This window comes from Salminus brasiliensis, chromosome 1 (assembly GCF_030463535.1).
Source record: "Salminus brasiliensis chromosome 1, fSalBra1.hap2, whole genome shotgun sequence".
Taxonomy (NCBI): Eukaryota; Metazoa; Chordata; class Actinopteri; order Characiformes; family Bryconidae; genus Salminus; species Salminus brasiliensis.
This window is the reverse complement of record NC_132878.1, coordinates 67,666,424-67,685,939: the sequence shown is the minus strand read 5'-3', so window position 1 is coordinate 67,685,939 and position 19,516 is coordinate 67,666,424. Positions and strand designations below refer to the sequence as shown.

At 39.5% G+C, this 19,516-nt stretch overlaps 1 protein-coding gene across 3 annotated transcripts in view; it reads right to left on the bottom strand.

Moving 5' to 3' along the window:
• Positions 1–19,516, bottom strand: part of lpgat1 (lysophosphatidylglycerol acyltransferase 1) — a 51,517-nt gene that overhangs the window by 8,839 nt on the left and 23,162 nt on the right. For all 3 annotated transcript variants that reach the window (XM_072687502.1, XM_072687510.1, XM_072687518.1), the window contains exon 6: positions 15,429–15,555. In XM_072687502.1, coding sequence (XP_072543603.1) covers positions 15,429–15,555 — 127 coding nt within the window. The remainder of the gene's footprint in view (positions 1–15,428; positions 15,556–19,516) is intronic.

The following is a 19,516-nucleotide window of genomic DNA, read 5'->3' as shown; positions in this document are numbered from 1 at the left end:
AGCAGGCCGTTGCAGACAGTGAGCCTTGCTTTAAACAAACTGGCTTAAGCTATAATATGTTAAGTTACTGCATAAACTGATCCAAAAAAAGGAAAAAAAAGAGAGAGAATTAGAAGTCCCTCCTTGACTCCTTGCAGTCATTCTAAAAGAAGGCCTAAAGCTTATTCTGAGTGTTGTCTGAGTTCAGAGCTGGAGGCTGAAGTTCTGTTTTAAATCCACTGGATGACTGTAGTTGTGTGTAATCAGCACAGTGTCTGCCAGCAGGGGTCCCCACTGAGTCTGACTCTCATATGTGCACACACCCCCTGAAATCACCTTCAAACAAGCCTAGAGGTTACATGCTCTCCTCTGAAGAACAAACCCAGCGCTCAGACGCATCCGCACAATAACGCAATAACGACATAAGCTCCACTTAACAGGACACAGGACAGCTCATCCACTGCAACATCAGTGCAGAAACACAGGCTTTAGAAGGACAATATGACAAGGATATTACATCACAATATTTAAGACGGAGTTAAAATAAAAAAAATAATAAAAAAAAGAAAAGAAAAAAAGAAACCCACTATGATTTTAGATTCTGTGGTCAAAATATGTTTTTTTTCACAATAATTTGTGTTTGAAAAGGTCTGGACTCCGCAGAGCGGAGAAAAATAAAAAGTAAAATAAAAAAAAAATAAAAGTTCCCCCACCATCCAGAGACCAAACCACTAACAGTTTATAAGCTCTTCAAAATAGAGATCTGTGTTGTCCCCCAGATCAGCCACTAGGAATATTCTGACCATACTGCCTTTTCATATAACGGTGCTAACCTTAAGAACTACCCCCTGATGACCTGAGGGCTCCACACATTTAAGAGAAGGATAAACTGTAAAACCTTGTATTGCGAATCTAATCGAATCATGGGCACTGTTACACCCCTAATAACCTATACACACAATAACAATAACACACCATTACACTGTTCCAATGCTAAGCTGGCTACCTGTACATGTTCAACTGTTTAAGGTCAATTTAAGCCTCCTAATGACTCCCTAATTATGTTTCTATGGATGCTATTAATACTTAAACAGCCACATCCCTCCTATTCCATGTCATGAAGATGTCCGACATGCACTTGAGCAGTTAATGTAAAAGCCAAAGCAGACTCTGGCATCCACTGCAGTACTAATGGATCTTTCTTCTTTAATGCGGCGCAGAAATATGGAAATGCAGGATGAAGATTGAGAGTTAATGGATGGGAGAGGTCCAGTGAACAATGGAAAAATGAGACGGGAATGAATATGAATGGTGGAAGTTAAAAGAAGACCAGAGTCAAGAATGGCCTAAACTCATCTTCATCAGTTAAAGTCAGATCTAACAATCTAAGAAAAAAACAAAGGATTTAAGGTTAAAAAAAACTCCACAGAAGTCCTTCTTCTGGGCATTTCCGCACCTGTCTGGACACATTACATACCTTCGTTCATACCACTTCTTGCAAAATGGTGGAGAAGCTGTGCATTGCTTTGTTGTTTTTGACAATAAACAGATGGCAATTGCCAACAGGTTCACTTTTATTACTAATAGAATTCTCTGGTAGATCATCAACACTCATTTGTTAGTGTTGCAAGCTTGAAGCAATTCCCAAACCACTGTTTTTAGGACGACCAAGGATCAGTACTTCCAACGTGTCTCAAGTTCTGGACAAAAGCCAGAGTGAGAAGAGTCTTCTTTAGTACACCCAGCATACTTATTTCACAGGATCTACAATGTGTTGAGTCTAGTTATCTCTTTCTGGATCCTTTTGGTGTAAAATAAATCACTAAAGAGCCCGAGTGAAAGGAATGCGCTAGAGTAAAACAGCCCAGAATTCCACTAAACCCAGAGAAGTGAATGACTAAAACGGAAGTGAAGAGAATGGAGATTCTGAAAAAACAAAAAAAACTGCTGCTAAACCTATTATCAACCCAAAATATTTTGACTGGTTTACCATTTAAAAAGATGCTGCTATAAAATGCAGACTGGCCAATTAAGAGTTTGGGGGAAGTGTATAAATGTTCTAAGGAATTAGACTGCCTTTTAAATCCAAATATTCCTGAACTGCTTTCCTGATTTCATGCACTGCATAACTGTCCTATATCTCCACTAGAATATGCGACTGCACGCAATTATAACATAGGATTTAAGTCACAGAAGCTTCAAAGATAAATGAATTAAATCAGTATGAATTCTGCATAATATCGTCAGCAAAAGTTTGTGGACACTGCTCCACCAGTGTTTGTTCCTCTACACTGAAGAAACAGCCTCTATTTTTCTGACTTTACACCCGATGTTTGAATACTGGTGTGCGGATTTGATTGCATTCAGCTCCACAAGATTATCAGTAAGTTCAGGAGCTGATTTCGGATGATCATTTCTTCCACTCGAAATCAAAGGTGAGAAAACACAGTTGAGCACTGCGCCACAGCCCAATGATTTGGGGGGGGGCGGCAGCTTTGAAGTTGCAGATGCAACACATGTCTCAAAGGAAGCACATATAAGCCTTCAATGTCACTAGCCAGTGTATTATTTGGACATAACTAGGAATGTTGGTAAAATGGATGAATGAATGAATGGATGGACGGATGGTGTTATGTTCATGCATCCTTCAGTGAGGTGACTCAACAGGAAGTCACATAACCTTTCCACCTGAGTAAGCTCTTTATAGATCTACTGATCTACTCTCCAAGCTTAAATATTGATGCAGCAGTCCCGAGATCCTTCCTTAAACTCTGGAGCGGAGCTTCATTAGTCTGAGCTGAGTTTCAGAAACGAAGGTTAATGGTGACTGATGAGACACAAGTACAGGTTAAGAGGTTCAACTGAAAGAAATAAAAAGTTGCCCTTACACGTACATCACGTACATCAGCTTCATCATAAAGTCTAATACAAGAGCTGGCATGAGAGAACAGCATATTTCCCCCAATATAGTTAATCAGTCAATCATGTTTGGTGTCTAACATTTTTTTCTTTTGGTTTACGAGGCTAATGTGACTAACAAGTTAATGAAGCTTATACAGAATATAGTGGAATTGTTCAGTAACCTCTAATATACTTGATTAAGTGGTTTCTAAAAACTATGGCTGTCTTTAAACTAAAGGTTGCTTCTTTGCCTTCTGGTTGTCTTAAGCCAGTCCCTTATGGCCAATTTCTGCCTCCGCTTCCCTATGCCCCAGCCTGACACGCACCTCCCTAGCAGCTATATGTAATGGCGATGCAGACCTCAACAACTGATTGGTCCACTTGGTAGCACGGTATTATACACTCACAATAACATTTGTCACTTGCAAAAAAGCATAACTCGAGGTGCATCAAGCTCACCAGTTTGTTACTAATGCAAAAACACTGTAGCTCAAAGGGCTTGTAGGAGAACACCAACTTTTAATTCTGTTACATCAGCTAACAGCCACCTGCACTGACTAGCAGTCGTAGAGGGAAGAAGGATGGCCATCATTTCCACCCAAAAACACACAAAAAAGAGGCCAGTTATGCTCTCGGTGACTTCTGGCCATGGATGGTTATGGATGGTTACCACTTAGGAGTGCCCACCACCCCCCCCCCCATGCTGCAGTGTTCATGTACAGGACAATGGAATATGTACAATATCTAAATATTTGACATGACTGCATACTCTCCCCCATGCCGTCTGGGTTAAGCATTTGGGCACTGTCTGGAGACTGGGTCTAATTATGACTTTACGCACACAACATGCTTCCTTCAGTACACAACATGCTTCCCAGACTGTCCATTCAAACTGAACTGACAGCATCTGTTTTGCTTAGAGTGTATGAATGATTTCTCACTCGTGACTCATTGAAACAAACTGCAAGACATTCTGCAAAAAATGTAACAAGTAATCAATAGGTCCCTAAACAACATGACATACACACACAGCACAGACTGTCCTTTCCAATACCATCAACCATCGATTCACTGGATTTACACATCTGCGCCTAATTCACAGAATTTCTCTTGATTTCACTGGGCTTGAATCTATTTGTGTAATGAAACAAATGCAAACAGCATGAACCGGCACGGCTCTGTTCTGCTTCGTGCTTTACCCAACTCTGCGTGTCTGTTCTTCCTGCACTTTATTCATGCTTTTATTCTTTATTCACTCTTTCGCTTTCCTGAGCTCAGCTGCCATCTGCTCTGCCATATTTGCACTTTCCCTCCAGAATGGAAACGGGTTCTGTGTGCAGAGACTTCCCTCTTGTTCTTTCATTTATCATCTTTATTTTAGCCATCCCAATGTTTCAGTGAAGACGTAAATCCCCCCCCTTCCCCCCCCCCCCCCCCCCACACACACACACCCCCCCAACTTAAACTACAGCTTGTTCAAATGAATAGAAAAAACAAAGCGTTGACTGTATTAACCCTTAGATTAAGAAAATGTCTTATTAGACACCATTAATAAGAGGTGGTTCAGTACAGGCAATGTTTGTGGTCTAAACTAAATGGTTTCTATATAGCACCAAAAAGCTTCTTTGGTAAGAACAGGGGAACCTTTCTGACACCATGCAGAAACAAGTTTGAAGGGTCTATGAAGAAACATTAACAAAAGGCTTCCCACCAATCTGATGATTCCTTTAGTCAGGCAAAGAAGCATTTAGTCTTCCAAATGGCTCTTAGAGTCATTACGGCTCTATATAGAACCATCGTCTTTGCTAAAGAAGCCTTAAAGGGTATAGCACCAAAAAGGCTCTTTTAATTTGTATCAATAGCCTAACCCTGTTTGGAGATATACAGAATTATGAATGCACACATGATTCTTTGTCTGGGTAGAGTCTTCTCTAGAACGAAGAACCTCTTCTTTAGGGTTCTTTGAAGGCCTTTTCACCAACTAGCTCCCCCCTCCCCTCCCTCCCTCCCTAAAATAAGAATCTATATATCCTGTTTGCTAGGAGTCTTTGAATTATTCTGAATGTGTGGAAAGTGCAGAATTCCACTAACTGAAAAAATCTGCATATGTAACTGTTTAAGACATGAACAAAGTCAAGGAGAGTGGATCGAAGTGAAACACTCTGTTCGAGAGAAACCTTTACACCTAGTCACTTCACACAACTTAAGGGCCTGTATGTTTTTCTCTGGACCGTCATTTCACACCAATCCCACTCTGAAATGACTTAAAATCACTGAATTCTGCCGAAATCTGGAACAAAAAATCAGTGGAATTCCCCTTTAACTAATACAGAGAGAACAATAAATAAGGAAGAAGTTTTACACCTTGGGTTGCTGCCAATCATTGAATCATTCATTCAGCAGTGTTACTCTGCACTGCGCTGATGCAGGACTGGCCCATGGCCATAGTGCCACACACACTGCCACAATAACCCATTTGGCAGCAGCCTGGACATCCAACCTGAAACCCAAACACAGACTAACGGTCAGCTCAGTGCTCGCTCTAGTCCAGCAAACACCGAGTGTAAACCAACACAGTGGAAAACAGCACGCGGTGCATGAAGGAAACTACACACCATCCAGCTCCAGTTTCTAAACAGAAGCTTTTAGATAATCACATTATATTCAAGTTACACACACTACAGACCACAAACACAGACCGGCCACACCAGACTGACACTGCACTCGTGTTTCATACCTCATCTCTTAAGTAAACAAACAAGATTAATAACAAGCGTATAAACAAACCATCAGCTTACACTGAGCTGCACAGTCAGACACCCCCCAACTCCAGAGTGTGAACCTGTGTGTTTTTGTACACAGTGAGGACAAAGATGTCAAGACTCTGTAGGAAAGCTAAATAAGAGGTACCAAAATTACTACATGAGAAACAAAGTGGGATTTTTATTGTGTACAGTATATACACCAATGAGCCAAAACTTTATGACCACTCTGTGAATAACATGGTCATAAAAGCAGCTCATTATAAGGTCTGGGATGTAGGGAAGACAGTAAGTGAAAAGTAGGTTCTCCTAGTTCACATATTGGATGTTGGAAATGGGCAGTGCGAAGACCTCACATCACATCAAAATCATTATAGGCAAACTCATCAAAAATATATTTTTTATATATAAAAAAATTATATTCTACACACATACAGTTTATAGTGTTCAGCCCAACAATGCACAAAAAAATGAATTTTTCTGGCCAATACGTTTGCGCAGATCTCCAGACCCCCTTTCCCAGTATGTCGACCCTCCTCTGCTCGCAGAACAACCAGCAAGCTGACTGGCTCTTTGTTGAAGGGCGGGACTATATCTGTAAACAGACACCATACTGAGTGTTGCGAGAACCCTCATTCATATTTCAACCAGTGACCGGTCTCCTAATTTACGTTGTCTCTGGTCATGTTGACGAGGGCCAAACTGTTAAGAGTTGTGGCGAGGGGGCTCCAAAGTGTGCACAGATGACTGGGAAATTACATAGAAATGTGTAAGAATTGTACAGAGGAATGTGACAACACACAGTGCAGCAGCTACTGCTGTGTATGAGGCTACGTAGCTGTTAAAAATCATCTATAATTGGCACATGCTTGCCGGTCCTCCGACAAGAATCTGTCCTGGTCCGATTGGTCCTGCAGTCTTTTATATCATGTGGACGGCCGGGATGCTTTGCACTGCTTACATAGTTTATAATCAGCAAACTATTGTGGCTCATTGAGGTGTACACAACTTTCAGATTATATATACACACACACACATATACACACCTATAAAAAGCATGAGACATGTATGATTTCATGTCCTGTCGAGACATAAAAACAAACCTGTGTGTATGTTTGTATGTTTTTCTCCACTACTGTCACTGTGGCAACTAATGAGGCATCAGGCTCCTCACACTGTGTGTCTGCTTCTTAGTTTAATCATGGCCAAACATCACAGGACAAACACACACTTCTCCACAAATAACAGCGGGTTACACCCTCGCACACTGATTTCTAACAGGAATAGCTGATGTGAAGTTTTGTGCTATTCTTCAGAGTCATGTTTTCTCATGTGATATTAAACTCGTATAAGATCAGATCAGATCTTCAAACAGGGGCTTAATTTAGTGGCAAAGCCTCACACAAATAGAGGTTCCACTTTGTGTTATTAACTGTGTGCTGTGAACTATTCACGCTTGCAGGGGAGTTTCTGAGGTATTCCAGTAATCAAACAAAGGTAAAGGAAAGTAAAGCCTGGCCAAGTAACACTACTGAATCAGCACAGCATTGCAATATACTGCTAGGTGTAGCAATATAGGCTAAATCACAATACTAGTGTTTACGCCATATCGTGTGTCCCTACACTGCAGATAAAACCAGAGGACGTTCTGTTTCTGAAGTGTGCTTCAGAGGACAGGGACAAACAGGGCAGTTTTTTTTCCCCCTCCATTCTCTTTCTCTTCTTAATCTAGAGCTAAACCCTTACAGGAGGGGCAGGTACAACCAGGACAAACCAACGATCAAGCAACAAAGTACATTAACTCATGGAAAAGGAATATTACAGGCCATCTCTGGGGGGAAAAAAAAAAATCTAAATCCTCCAAACTGTATTTCCTCCATTTAGTCTGTATACAGGTCTCTCTCCCTCTCAACATCTCGCTCCAAAATGTAAACACAGGGTGATGTAAACCCAAGTTTATATCAGAGTCATGTCAACAGCAGTCAACAGTGATACTATGTGTGTGGTTGTACAGTGGAATGCAATAGGGTTGCATGCCACTGGACACACTTGGTCAAGTTTTGTTACTGTGAAGAGCAAAGCGAGTAGAAGATGAACTGATTTCCAAAATGGTACAATTAAGCAATAACACACAAGAGGGAACTTGTGTACTGTGGTCGTAGCACACCAGTGCCAATATCTTACGTTATAGCACAAAAAGAAGTGTATTATGGCGAGTATGCTACAGCTCCGTCATCGCTGTTTGTTAGATTGAATGCAGATAAAGAGGACAGAACTAATTGTTTTGTTTATCAACATTCTGCCAAGCAAAAACAGGACACAGTCAGATGATGAGGGTGTGTTAGCAGTGCGGCGACTGGCGGTGTTCGGCAATGTTACAGTTGTATTCATCTCACGGCTACACCCCCCCCCCACCACCCAAAGTGGTTAAATATTAAGAACACACTTTCATGTAAAGCTGAACTTTGTTTCGTATTCTGCTGCTCTGTATTCAAATGATTTGATTGAAATTTTATGGTGCAGCAGATCATGCTCCCTCTGATTGGCTGATCTAACTCAGTGTCTCAAACCACACAGTGTACCCTACCTACCTACTTTGCTAACAACACTTTTGATGAGTATTTCTCGGTTGTACATCCACAGTGTCTGTGTTTAGCGTACTTACGTGCAGTTTGGGATGCCGTGCGAATGACAAATATATTGGCTAATATGTTTAGAGTTTATTATGGCAGTCTTTTGCATGTATAAATATAACACTGCTGCTTTGCTATGGCAGATGTTTTTGTCTTGTAAGCGCTGGTGTCGTTGCTAGGTTACGCATGTATGTGGTGGAGTAATACTTGAAGCGATTTGGTCAGAGTGTCATTATCCTGCAATATTGGCACTCCCAGAGCACCTCTCAGCCAATCACATTGTGGGTTAGAGTTATAAAGTAATAAATAAATAAAATAAATAAAAAAATGGAAAGGAGCACCACGCAAAATTTGGGCTAACCAAAAAGATTTCAACTCTTAACCTTTTACCGACTCCATAAACCCTGCCTTAACATTCAGCAGCCATGGGCTTGTCCGAGTGGCTGCCTAGCACTTCGAAATGTTGAACAATTGATGCCCACAAAGCTGGACAAGGCTATAAGAAGAAAGGTGGAGACAGGATAGAGCCAAAAAAGACAAAGTACGAGAGGAGAGAAAGAGATCTCAGGTGATAAAAGTGATAAAAGCTGACGTAAAATGAAGCCACCGAGGGCAAACTCCAGCCGAGACTGAGCAACAGCTCGAGAGATAAGAATCCACGGCAACAGAAGTCACCTGAGAAGTGCCAAGAGGAGCGATGGAGGAGTGAGAGAAGAGTTTATGGCAGGGAGGATCCAATGACCGTGTGATTACTGCAGCAGATCAGAGCGGGTTTATCAGAGGCGGGTAAATAGGTTTATAGCCTGCGTGGGCTCATTTTACTGCCTTCAAAATAAACCTCTCGCTATACAGCTCTCTACAGTCTCGACTGATGAGAAGAAAGGACATCATCCACACGCCACATAGTAACAATAATAATGTTAGAACTGCTACTGTTTTGATTTTTTTTTGGATCATCATCAGCTGATACAGACAGTCCACGTATTTATTGGTTTTAGCAGGTTGTTTTTATAACCCAAGTTTTCCTGTTTAACTGCGGAGCTGTTAACACACGTTCCGTGTCCGGATTGAATACAAACATATTTTGAGTTGATGACGTTTGTGTGACTTACACATGCTATAAATGCATATCTACACATATGTTGTTCATGTTTAACTTCTAGTAACATACCTCACATCGTTTAGTACCAGTGGATTAGACACTTTTAAAAGGGTTCTTAATGGGGCTCTTATTATTTCCTATTTAGCTACATTTCTAAAACCCATACACCCATACACACTTTCACATGAGCCAAATGAAATATGCCACATCCTCACTGTGTAAATGAACTGAATTCAACCTAAATTTCTTTTTACGCAGGAAAGGGTCCCTGGTTAAGCAACTCTATTAGAGATTACTTAACAGCTCCACATGGTCTGAGAAGAGTGTCAGTCACTTGTTAGCTACACTAGCTCTATTGCAAAACAGAGGAAGCAAGAACTTCAGGCGCAAACTATGTCTCCATCTCCTCATGGACACGCTTAGTTTGGTGACCATATACATATGATTTTTCTTTTCCAAATGATCTGCCTACTCAGCGACTTTCTTAGCCATTTATTTTTCCGGTCACACAGACCAGGCTCCTGTACTGGAGTAAGGAGTTGTAGTTTAAATACATACATACAAAATATTTCCAGTAAATTCAGCTATATTTCCGCATATTTCAATTTTCTGAAAGGCAGAGACATTTTTTTAACCAGTCACCCTGGGAGACACAGTCTTTACCTGTGTGTTACTAGGCAAAAACCTCCATTCTCTCAGTTTCAACCCCAGTCATGATAACGTAAAGACCCTCTCCAGGCCGTTATGGCTCCTCTGAGCACAGCGCAGGTGTACAGAGCTGATGAGCAGGCAGCTACACAACCTCACTAAATCACACCCTCTCCTCATTCTGCATCAGCAAGAAGCAGCAGAGCCCAGAGGAGGAAAACACAAGACACAGCTCCTGTGAAGAGAGAGAGGTCAGTGACCTTGCTCAATCTCACACACAGATTATCCAGCAGGAGCACGTATGCAGAAATAAGACTCCTGAGAGACAGATTAAGAAGGCAGGGGGAAATAAAAAAAGAATGACATCTTGACCACCTCATACTCCAAATCTCCCAGAGTTACAGTGATGAACACCTAATCCCAGCAGCTCACTTACATAACATTAATGTAAATGTTTAACAGGCTGGGTGCTGATAACTGTCAGTCTGTGGTCCAGTACTGTATTCCACTGAGCTGTAGAAAAGTAGTGATAGTTCAATAGGGATAGGGAAACATTCCTCCCCTGGCTTACAGGTTGGCATTTATAGATCTCTCCTCGTTCCAGTACAGGAGCTCAGTCGGTAGGACTGGAAATAACTGACTGGGGACTTTGCCAATATAGCCACTGCGTTGGCAGATAACTGCAGTTCAATAGGTACTTTGGTGAAAAATCTAAATGCTCACAGTTTCCCCTGCTCTGATTCTGAAGTTCCTCAAGATATTATTTCAAATTCATCAAAATGTCTATATTTTCATTGAAAGCACTGTTGCAACCAGGGCAACCAAAAATTACCACAAAATTCAATTCAATTCAATAGAGCCGTGTCCGAGCATCCATTTGAGCAAGCCAGTGGCAACAGTGGCAAAGAAACACTCCCTCAGATCTAGAAAAAGGAACACACTATTTGCTAAAGACACAAAGCTTAAAAAAATCCTTCTGTTTTAATATCATATACAGAATCTGTACCCAAGAAATAGGGCAGGAGAAAGAGACGAGGACACCTTCAACAGTTTCTCAAGTTCTCAAAGGTTCCCCTTTCAAACAGACTGCATCTTCACTGGGTGTCTGTACAGACACAAAGGTGAAGCCTGACCCGTACCTGTGAATTCGAAACCCAAGAACTACAGGTCAACTTAAAAGGCGAGCTTCAGAGAGAGCCTGTGAGAGAACGAGTAAGCCAGAGTGATAAGTCAGAGTGATACAGACAGTATTTCTGGTGATGCACATCAAACAATATTAGTCAATTAATTCAGTGGTCCAACTGCAGAAGACGGCATCTGAACAAAACTATAGAAGCAAACGTCCACAGAGGTAATGTGTAACTTAAGCACACAACATTCAAAAAATTACGTTACTGTAACAACAACCAGAGCATCACACTTATCTGGAGTACTTCTAAACACAAGAATTCAAGTATGTAAGACTGACATCTTTTCTATTTGGATTCTTTTGGTTGAAATAAACATATTAGCACTCTAAAGTGAGAGCTGTGAGCTACACTAAAAGAGTTCAGAAGACCCAGACTAAGAATCAAATTAAATCTAGAAAAGGAATTAGAAGCCAAGATTTAATAAGCAAAATCAGTACTGGAGTACACTGGAGTACAAAAGAAAAATATGAACATTTGAACACATCAGAATGTTATTCAGAAATTAGTAAATGGAACTAGTTACTATTCATCTCTGGTCATAAACTACTCAGGGGAAACCTGGACTCCCAAGTGGCTCAAACTGCTACTTCTCAGAAATTCAGAAATGCAGAGTTGCACCTTCAGTTAGACAGAAATAAGCCTGAGCAAAAAAACAGAGAAGGTAAAACACACAACATACCAAACAAGGTCATGATAAACCTACCAAGGACAACTGCAGCATTGTTGTACAGCATGTAATGTATTTACCAACTTGGGGGAATAGATCACAAAGCAGGATTTTTTCAGTAAAACTGAAGTGGGGATTGTCTCACCTCATACTGGGAAGCAGGGCGGTCACCATCAGTCATAATAGTAACTGAACTATCTACTAATTGTTTAATTGATACATTTACAGCAAAGCTACCAGCCTTTAGCCTAAGGGCAGTGAGCACTGGTGCAGCAGAGGTAAAAGAAAACCACTGCTCAAATGAATATTTCCTGGTATTTTAGAGTGTACTAATACTAAATGGAGCTGAAACCACTGATGGGCAGTTCCAGATGGGTTTTGTTCTACCTCTGACAAAGAAGGGCTATGAAAGCGTGCTTATACCGATGAGACTTTTCACCATTCTTTCATTCTGCATCAGTTGCAGCATGTTGTTCAACCGCTTCAGACCTCGGAGTTCATGCGTCATTCTGTAGAAAGAGCCTGACTTTTTACTCTTTTAGAGTCTCACCCTGTGGTAAACACACGTTCCAAACCCATACTTGTATTCAGTGTACATTTTTCCTCTCAATGTCACCGAATCCTCTTATTCATATTTCCACTACCTATTCAACGCGTGATTAAGGCTACATTTATGCTATATGCTGTGCACTGAAATGAAGTGCCAGTCAAAAGTCAGTCAACTTCTAAACTCCAAAATCATCATACAACACCAGTCACTCAAACTGTTAAATTACTGCCAAAGCAACTTAACTCCAAAAGTGGATACCAGGTATTTCTCTGGTGTCAGTCTCATGATGTTAGTTTAATATTTTGACTCCTCCAAAATTCTAAAGAAAATTGTACACAAAACATGCTTGGACCACTTTTGTTTACCACATGGTGAGATAACTCATTCATTTCTGTCATACAGCAATTCAGTTTAGCCCCTGAGCTTTTACACCACAATACCACCTACAAAAGGATATAAACATTCAGAGGCCTCCTAAAGAGGGATGATGTGAGCAACCAAAAATAAGATGGGACTGCTCTAATTATATACAGGAACAAATATTTGCCAAGTACATTCTTATTCTCTTCTTATCTTTTTTTATAACACAATTTCTCAATGTCATTGCTGCATTGTTTTAATTTGATTTGTGTTAAAAGAAACCATTATAACATTAAAATGCATGGATGGGAATGTACGTCCCACTCCAGGCATGCTTTTTCACATATTTAAATAAATAAAAGTCAATTTACAAATCAATAAAGCAAAGTGCCAAGTGCTCTAAAATGCACCTTTAATGAACATCTGTGCTCAACACAGTAAGTATAGCAGCACATCCAACAAGAAGGGTGGCAGTGATCGAAACAAGGGAGCTCACAGAAAGCTCCAATTCCACATACTGATCCATTTTACTATAACCAACATGGCTATACAGAGATACATATTCTTGACGTAAACAAAAGAACTAAACCCAGTGTCACCTTCCGTCATTATATGCAACACTGCAAGTCAGCAAATCATTGTCTGCTCCCCTAGGTACACACACTGGTGGGAGTCAGCGACACATGAGAAAAGTAATCCCACTGGAATCTCACTGGAGCAGCTAGAAAAAGACAAAATCTCCACAGTATTGCCCCTTAAGGAGCAGAGCCCATGACGACAAATCACTGCTCAGCATCAGCTCCCACCTGCGGGCTCATCTCCTCACGGTCACTGAGGACAACCGCCTGTGTGTGCCACTCCATCACAGTAACAACACCATCATATTGGGACAGAGCCTGGGGGACATTCTGTACTCCAATCAGGCAACAACGTACAGTCGTATGTTAAAGCACCTCTGGTCAAAAACCATCTGTTTATGTCGTAAGTGCAAATAAGTACATCCTCTACAAACGTCCGTACATTTTAATACACAGTTACTGATTATTTATTTAATTCAACAGGTTGGAGGGGAAAGACCTTAATGGATTATGTTTTTGCAATTGCCCCTAATAGGTTTAATAATAATAATAAAAAAAATAAATAATAAAAAAAATGTTTATTTACATTTACAAAATCAACACCACACCCTTGGAACAGAGGGGGCTCAAGCTTTTGCATAGGACTAAGGGAGTCCTAAGCAATAAAACCATTAGTGTAATTAAACTCTCTGATAATTTATTCAATGTTTATAGTTACAGCTAAACCTAAAGTGCTGCTTTGTTAAGAGCCACACAAACATGATCAACTAGGCAGACACAATACTACAAAATCAGTAATACTACAGTGAGGGAATACTGTAAAATAGTGATTCTTGTGTAAAACAGTCCTATGGTTTTACATTTTCTGGCCATTTCCATTACCAGGCTTTTACAAATGATAAATATACAGCTTCCATAAAATCATGCAGCACGTTCTGACACATATATCAGAATGTGTTGAACATAATAATGAGCTAATAACAAGAAAACAGTATATAGCCTGCAGGTAGTTAACTGTTCACACACAGACAGAAGGACTGTTACAGGTTTGTAGTTAGAGTTGCCAAATAACAACGTGCCGCAGGGTAAGCTAACCCAGACAAGTCACCAGCTTAGTAACAGTAAGTCACTGATCAGACTTTAAATAACCCTACAACCATAAATCTAGACTTTAGATAACCCTACATTATTAAAATTAATGCTAATAAGACAAACAAATATATGTTCTTTACACAAGTAGCAACAAAACTATTTCTTATGTCTGTATTATCCATAAAATAATATATGAATATCTATGCATTTGGTTACTATAGGCTTGTGTCTCCTGAGTTTTGAGTGGGAAATTTGAACCTAATAGCATGAAGCCTGTGAAGCACCTGTAAATGAACCAACCAAGAGCAAGCAGTCATCCATCATTAACTACACAATCCCAATTTAGGGAAAAATGCTTTGTACAGGAAATCAATGTAAACATGCTTTTTTTCAACTTGTTTTTATATTAATTCTACTTCAACTGTTGAAATGCTTACAAGATGTCAAGGACAGTTGGTGTTTTTCTAATTATGCAGGGGGAAAAAATTAAATACAATATGCTGGTCTTCTTGGGAAAAAAACTAACAAAAACAGGTCTGGTCATTTACATAATTTCATCCTTAGTGATAATGAAATTTTAAAGCACTTTTTCAACAAAATGACCATGCCATTCTCTTTCCCAATCTGGTATTAGTTTTAGTAGGAGTATTAGCATATAAATATTATATCATTTTTAATTAAGTGCCTGTTATGAAATCTATTCTGATATGAACATTAGATGCAATAATAAATAATAATCCAGCCCCATCCTGAGGACAGACTTACTGCATTGGTACATGATTCTCCACTCTATATAGCCAGCTTGACTGTGCACATGTTGCCAAATACACTGCTTTACAATCATAAGAGAAAAAAAAACATGCTTCTGCTGGTCTGTCTTCCTTGAAGTTCTAACAAAGGCAGATTTCACCACATTCAATATTACTTATAACAAAACGCTTGATGCTTTAAAGTTAGTGGTCTTACCTGTAGTGCACATGTGTAACTGTAGGTGGTCTGTATCCAAAGATCCAGGTCTGAATGTCCATAGGCTGGGCGTTGGGGTAGGCTATGGTCATGTCAACCACCCACTGAAGTCCTTTAGGCTTGTTAGCTGCACGGGGACACATAATAGTTGGAAGGAGTTTAAAATGAGACTAAACAAGGTGCCAAATTGGGCAAAGTTGTGAAGTGTTACTGAAGAGTACAGTTTAACTTCCCGATCTAACAGCAAAGACAGCCACACTGAACTGAACTGGCTGGAAGTTAAAAGGCTTCCATACTGTAGAGAAACGACACCAACAGTGAGGATAAAGGCTGAGTGAAGGCAGAAAACAGCCTTTGTGTCTGCAGCGAACAAATCAGCCAAGACAAAATCACTGAGCCAAAAGTCTCGATAGCAGACGCTTAGAGGTCCACAGGGGCGTCTAGAGACAGGAAATTAGGGCCTGTGATTTCCACAATGCGGAGAACAGGGAAGGAATCGCACAACTGAGACAGAAAAATGAATTTTATATTTGGAGATATGGGGGTATTATTACAAAATCTCTGATCATACTAAACATTTAATGCCATTTTAGCTTGTTCCTTGTAGGCTTGTAAAAAATAAAACAAAAAAATTAATATTTATTAAATTCATTGACAAATAATTATGAATATTTAAAGCTACTTCTGCAGCCTCTGCTAGCTTAATTAAACTGTTAGTCACACACAACAGCAGCCAAAGGAACCGAAAAGCATTAAAAAAAAAAGTGTATTATGTAAAATATGTATTTTTAAAAGATTCTATGTCATTTATGAGCCATGTTGACAGTTCTAATGCCTTACATATCGGGACAAATCCAGCAAAAACATCACCTGCAAAAAGTGTGTATATATCTCCACGCATTCTGTAGCACATACCTATACTTGTATACATAGTTCACTCACAACAGAAGACATGGGAAGTTGCTGAACTCTGTGAAGACTTGTTTGATACGAGGCTGTAAAGTTACAGTACAGCTGTTTCACCCAACAGAACAGATTTTAGATTTTTTTTGCTGACTAAGATGCTGCGCCCACATTGCTGCTTTGCCCACTGCTGCGTTTTAGTGATGCTAGGTCACCAGCACACTCTCCCTGTAGATTAGTGACACATTTTAAGCCATCCACCTCACAAGCAGTATTCTCTTCTGATTTAAAATAAGAAATAAGCAAAGAGCTTCTACCACATCAAAAACAATCGTCTGTCTTACTGGAAGAGTCTGCAGCAACTTTGCCACTTTAATTGAAGTAGTAAGGTAAGACATCTGAGAGGTGCACGATGCTCGAGGTAGCGCAGTGTGAAAGTGAAGCTGCCTTGCTTTCGTATAGCCAAAAAATGGCATTGCCAGCGTAAAGTAAAGTTTTGCTGATAATTACCTGAAAGTGCCCATAAAAGAAAGCCTTACCAAAGGTATTTTATGAAGTTGTGTCCAGCTTTACAGCTTTTCAGACATGCCCCATGCCCCTCCCACAAATGTAGCAACCGCTCAATGTTTGGTAGGTTTTACAGAAAGCTGCCAAACCTTTCATTCATAACGAATTTAGGCTGAAGTTTAGAGCCGCTACATAACATTAAGTTTACAGTTTAAACAGCTATGCTCCCAAGCTGGACTGTGCCGTTCTAAAGTTAAATAAAGTATGAAAAATCTAAGGATTTCAGGATTTGACTAAATGACACCGATATTCTATTTTTCTTCTTATTTTAGTACAATATACATTGTACTATCTGGTCACCAAGACCCAGATTAAGCCCAAGCCTAGAAAAAGTATTGTGATTCATTACTGACACTGCAATGTAGTCCAAGGCCAGGCTCAATCGAGTTCAAGGAACCTGGCTCTTGGTAATCGGATAATGATATGTGCTTATTTTGTGTAATAATATTGTTTGGCATTAAAAACACTGTAATACTAATTGTGTGATACTACAAATACAATATTGGCATCAAAATAATTACTGAACCTTACGTAAAATATAATAATAAATTATCCCAAATATCCCCAACTGGTTATTTGTCTGTTTGTATGGATACAAAATATAAATTACAAAATGAATTCACACATTCTGAATTTTAACATTTTGACAAAACAAAATTGTTTCACATAAATGCTTACTGACAATTTAGCAACTGCCCATTGGCTTCCTTTGCAGGGACACGTGGCAAATGCGATCAGTCATAATCAACCATACAATAGAGTTAGAGACAGAGATTAGGCTTAAAAAAGCTGAAGCATTCCTTTAATCTCCAATAAACTATTTTGCTTAACAACTTCCATGTGCATGTCTGCGTCATCTTCACCCTGTTACACAGTGTTCAGTCTTTATGTGTGAACTTTATGCTCCAGTCAGTGCTTTTTCTTTTTTTTTTTTTTTAAGGTATTTATTTCTGTCACTCCTATTCTTGTCGGTAACAACGTCAGGAAAAATGCTGGATGTGCTTTTCTTCAGAAACAGGGTTGGGAATCATGAAAAATTTGGAATTATAAGCAAGAAAGAATAAAAGGATTGGAAGCTGGTACTGCTGATGGTTTCATGAAAAACGTGTGCCGTGTGTGTTAGCGTGGTTTCCACTCAAATCTCCAACCCATGGATAGAAATCAATTAACCTTGGCTTTGATTGATGGTTATATGAAAATAGTAAAGGAGTTTTACCCACTTCATGTATTTAGGGCTGGTCTCCAGACAGAAGATTACAGTGCAGCTGGAAAGCCACCACTGGGAATTTAAAGGCCTCAGTGCAATTTAGCTTCTATACATTTAATCACTGGTCATTTAAAACCTATTTTTTTGGGTGTACGATTTTGACGTTCCATCGTGTGGGAGTGAAAGGCAGTGTGTGTAATATAAAGTCTGTGGCAGGACAGACGCAGAATCAGGACCCTACAGAACAGCTTAGTCTGAGAGCACATATGTAAAATTCTTAACGTTGCTGAAAAATATGTACATATATTTATGACATTTGGTAGACCCTCTTATCCAGAGTGACTTACAACAAAAGAGCTATTCACTCAACAAATAACACTAGCTAGTTTAGTTAGGCTAGAATCTATAGATACAGTGCCTCTAAGCTTAGATACTCCCAAATACAAAAGCCAGTACTGAAAGAGGCACAATACTCATTATGCCTGATCCCTAAGAAAAACATCAATAACAAAGAAATGAGAGGGGCTTTTATCACCATTACTGTCTTTCATAACCAGTGCCATCACTAGATTTAACCCCATCTTTGTTTCAGGCAGCAGCATTACAGGTTTTTATGTTACTTGCCAATAAATAATAAATAAATAAATAAATAAATAAATATGTTTTAACTCAAAATTATGACTTCCCTATTTTGAGTCAAAGGGAAAGAAATTATGAGTACTTTTTGAAAACATGGGATTAAATAAGTCATTATTTTAACATACTAACTGAAAGTAGCCAGAAGAAAACAACATTATTTTGACATCATACTTTAACATTTGAGAAATAAGCCAAAGCCAAAAAGACAAACTGGCTGTCTAAAAAGACAGACTTATTTTGAGGAATGTCACACTGAAGTTCTTTTGTGAAGTGTGCAAACTGAGTGCAGGCAAAGACAATCTGTAACGAGCGTGGGCAGCTGCAAAGTGTAGAACTTAGTAAAACTACCCAACTAGAAATTCACTTTTCTTGAAGTAATTAACTAGCATGTCTATAAACATTAGCCCACTGAGCTAAAAAGTAGAACATTTGGTGAACTGGCTTGTGAGAAAATGTTTGTAGGAGAACGTAGAGAGATCCAGAAACCGTATTTCTGAGTGTTAGTGTTAAAAGGAAACACATCGCTTCATTCAGATGAGCTGTTATAGAGCTGTCAGATGTTTGAAAATATTTCTATGTCATGTGTGACTAACTGGTCTGAATCATGCTACGAGCGGCAGAAGCCACATCAAATATGCAAATTGACCTTGTCTATGTTTGAATGTTGAGTGCTTTTTTCGAATGAATTTGAGATTATGTTTGCAACAGCGCTTCCAACCATTTCTTAGATCTTACTATGGGCACTAAAGGGCTGCTGTTCCTATTTAGTAGT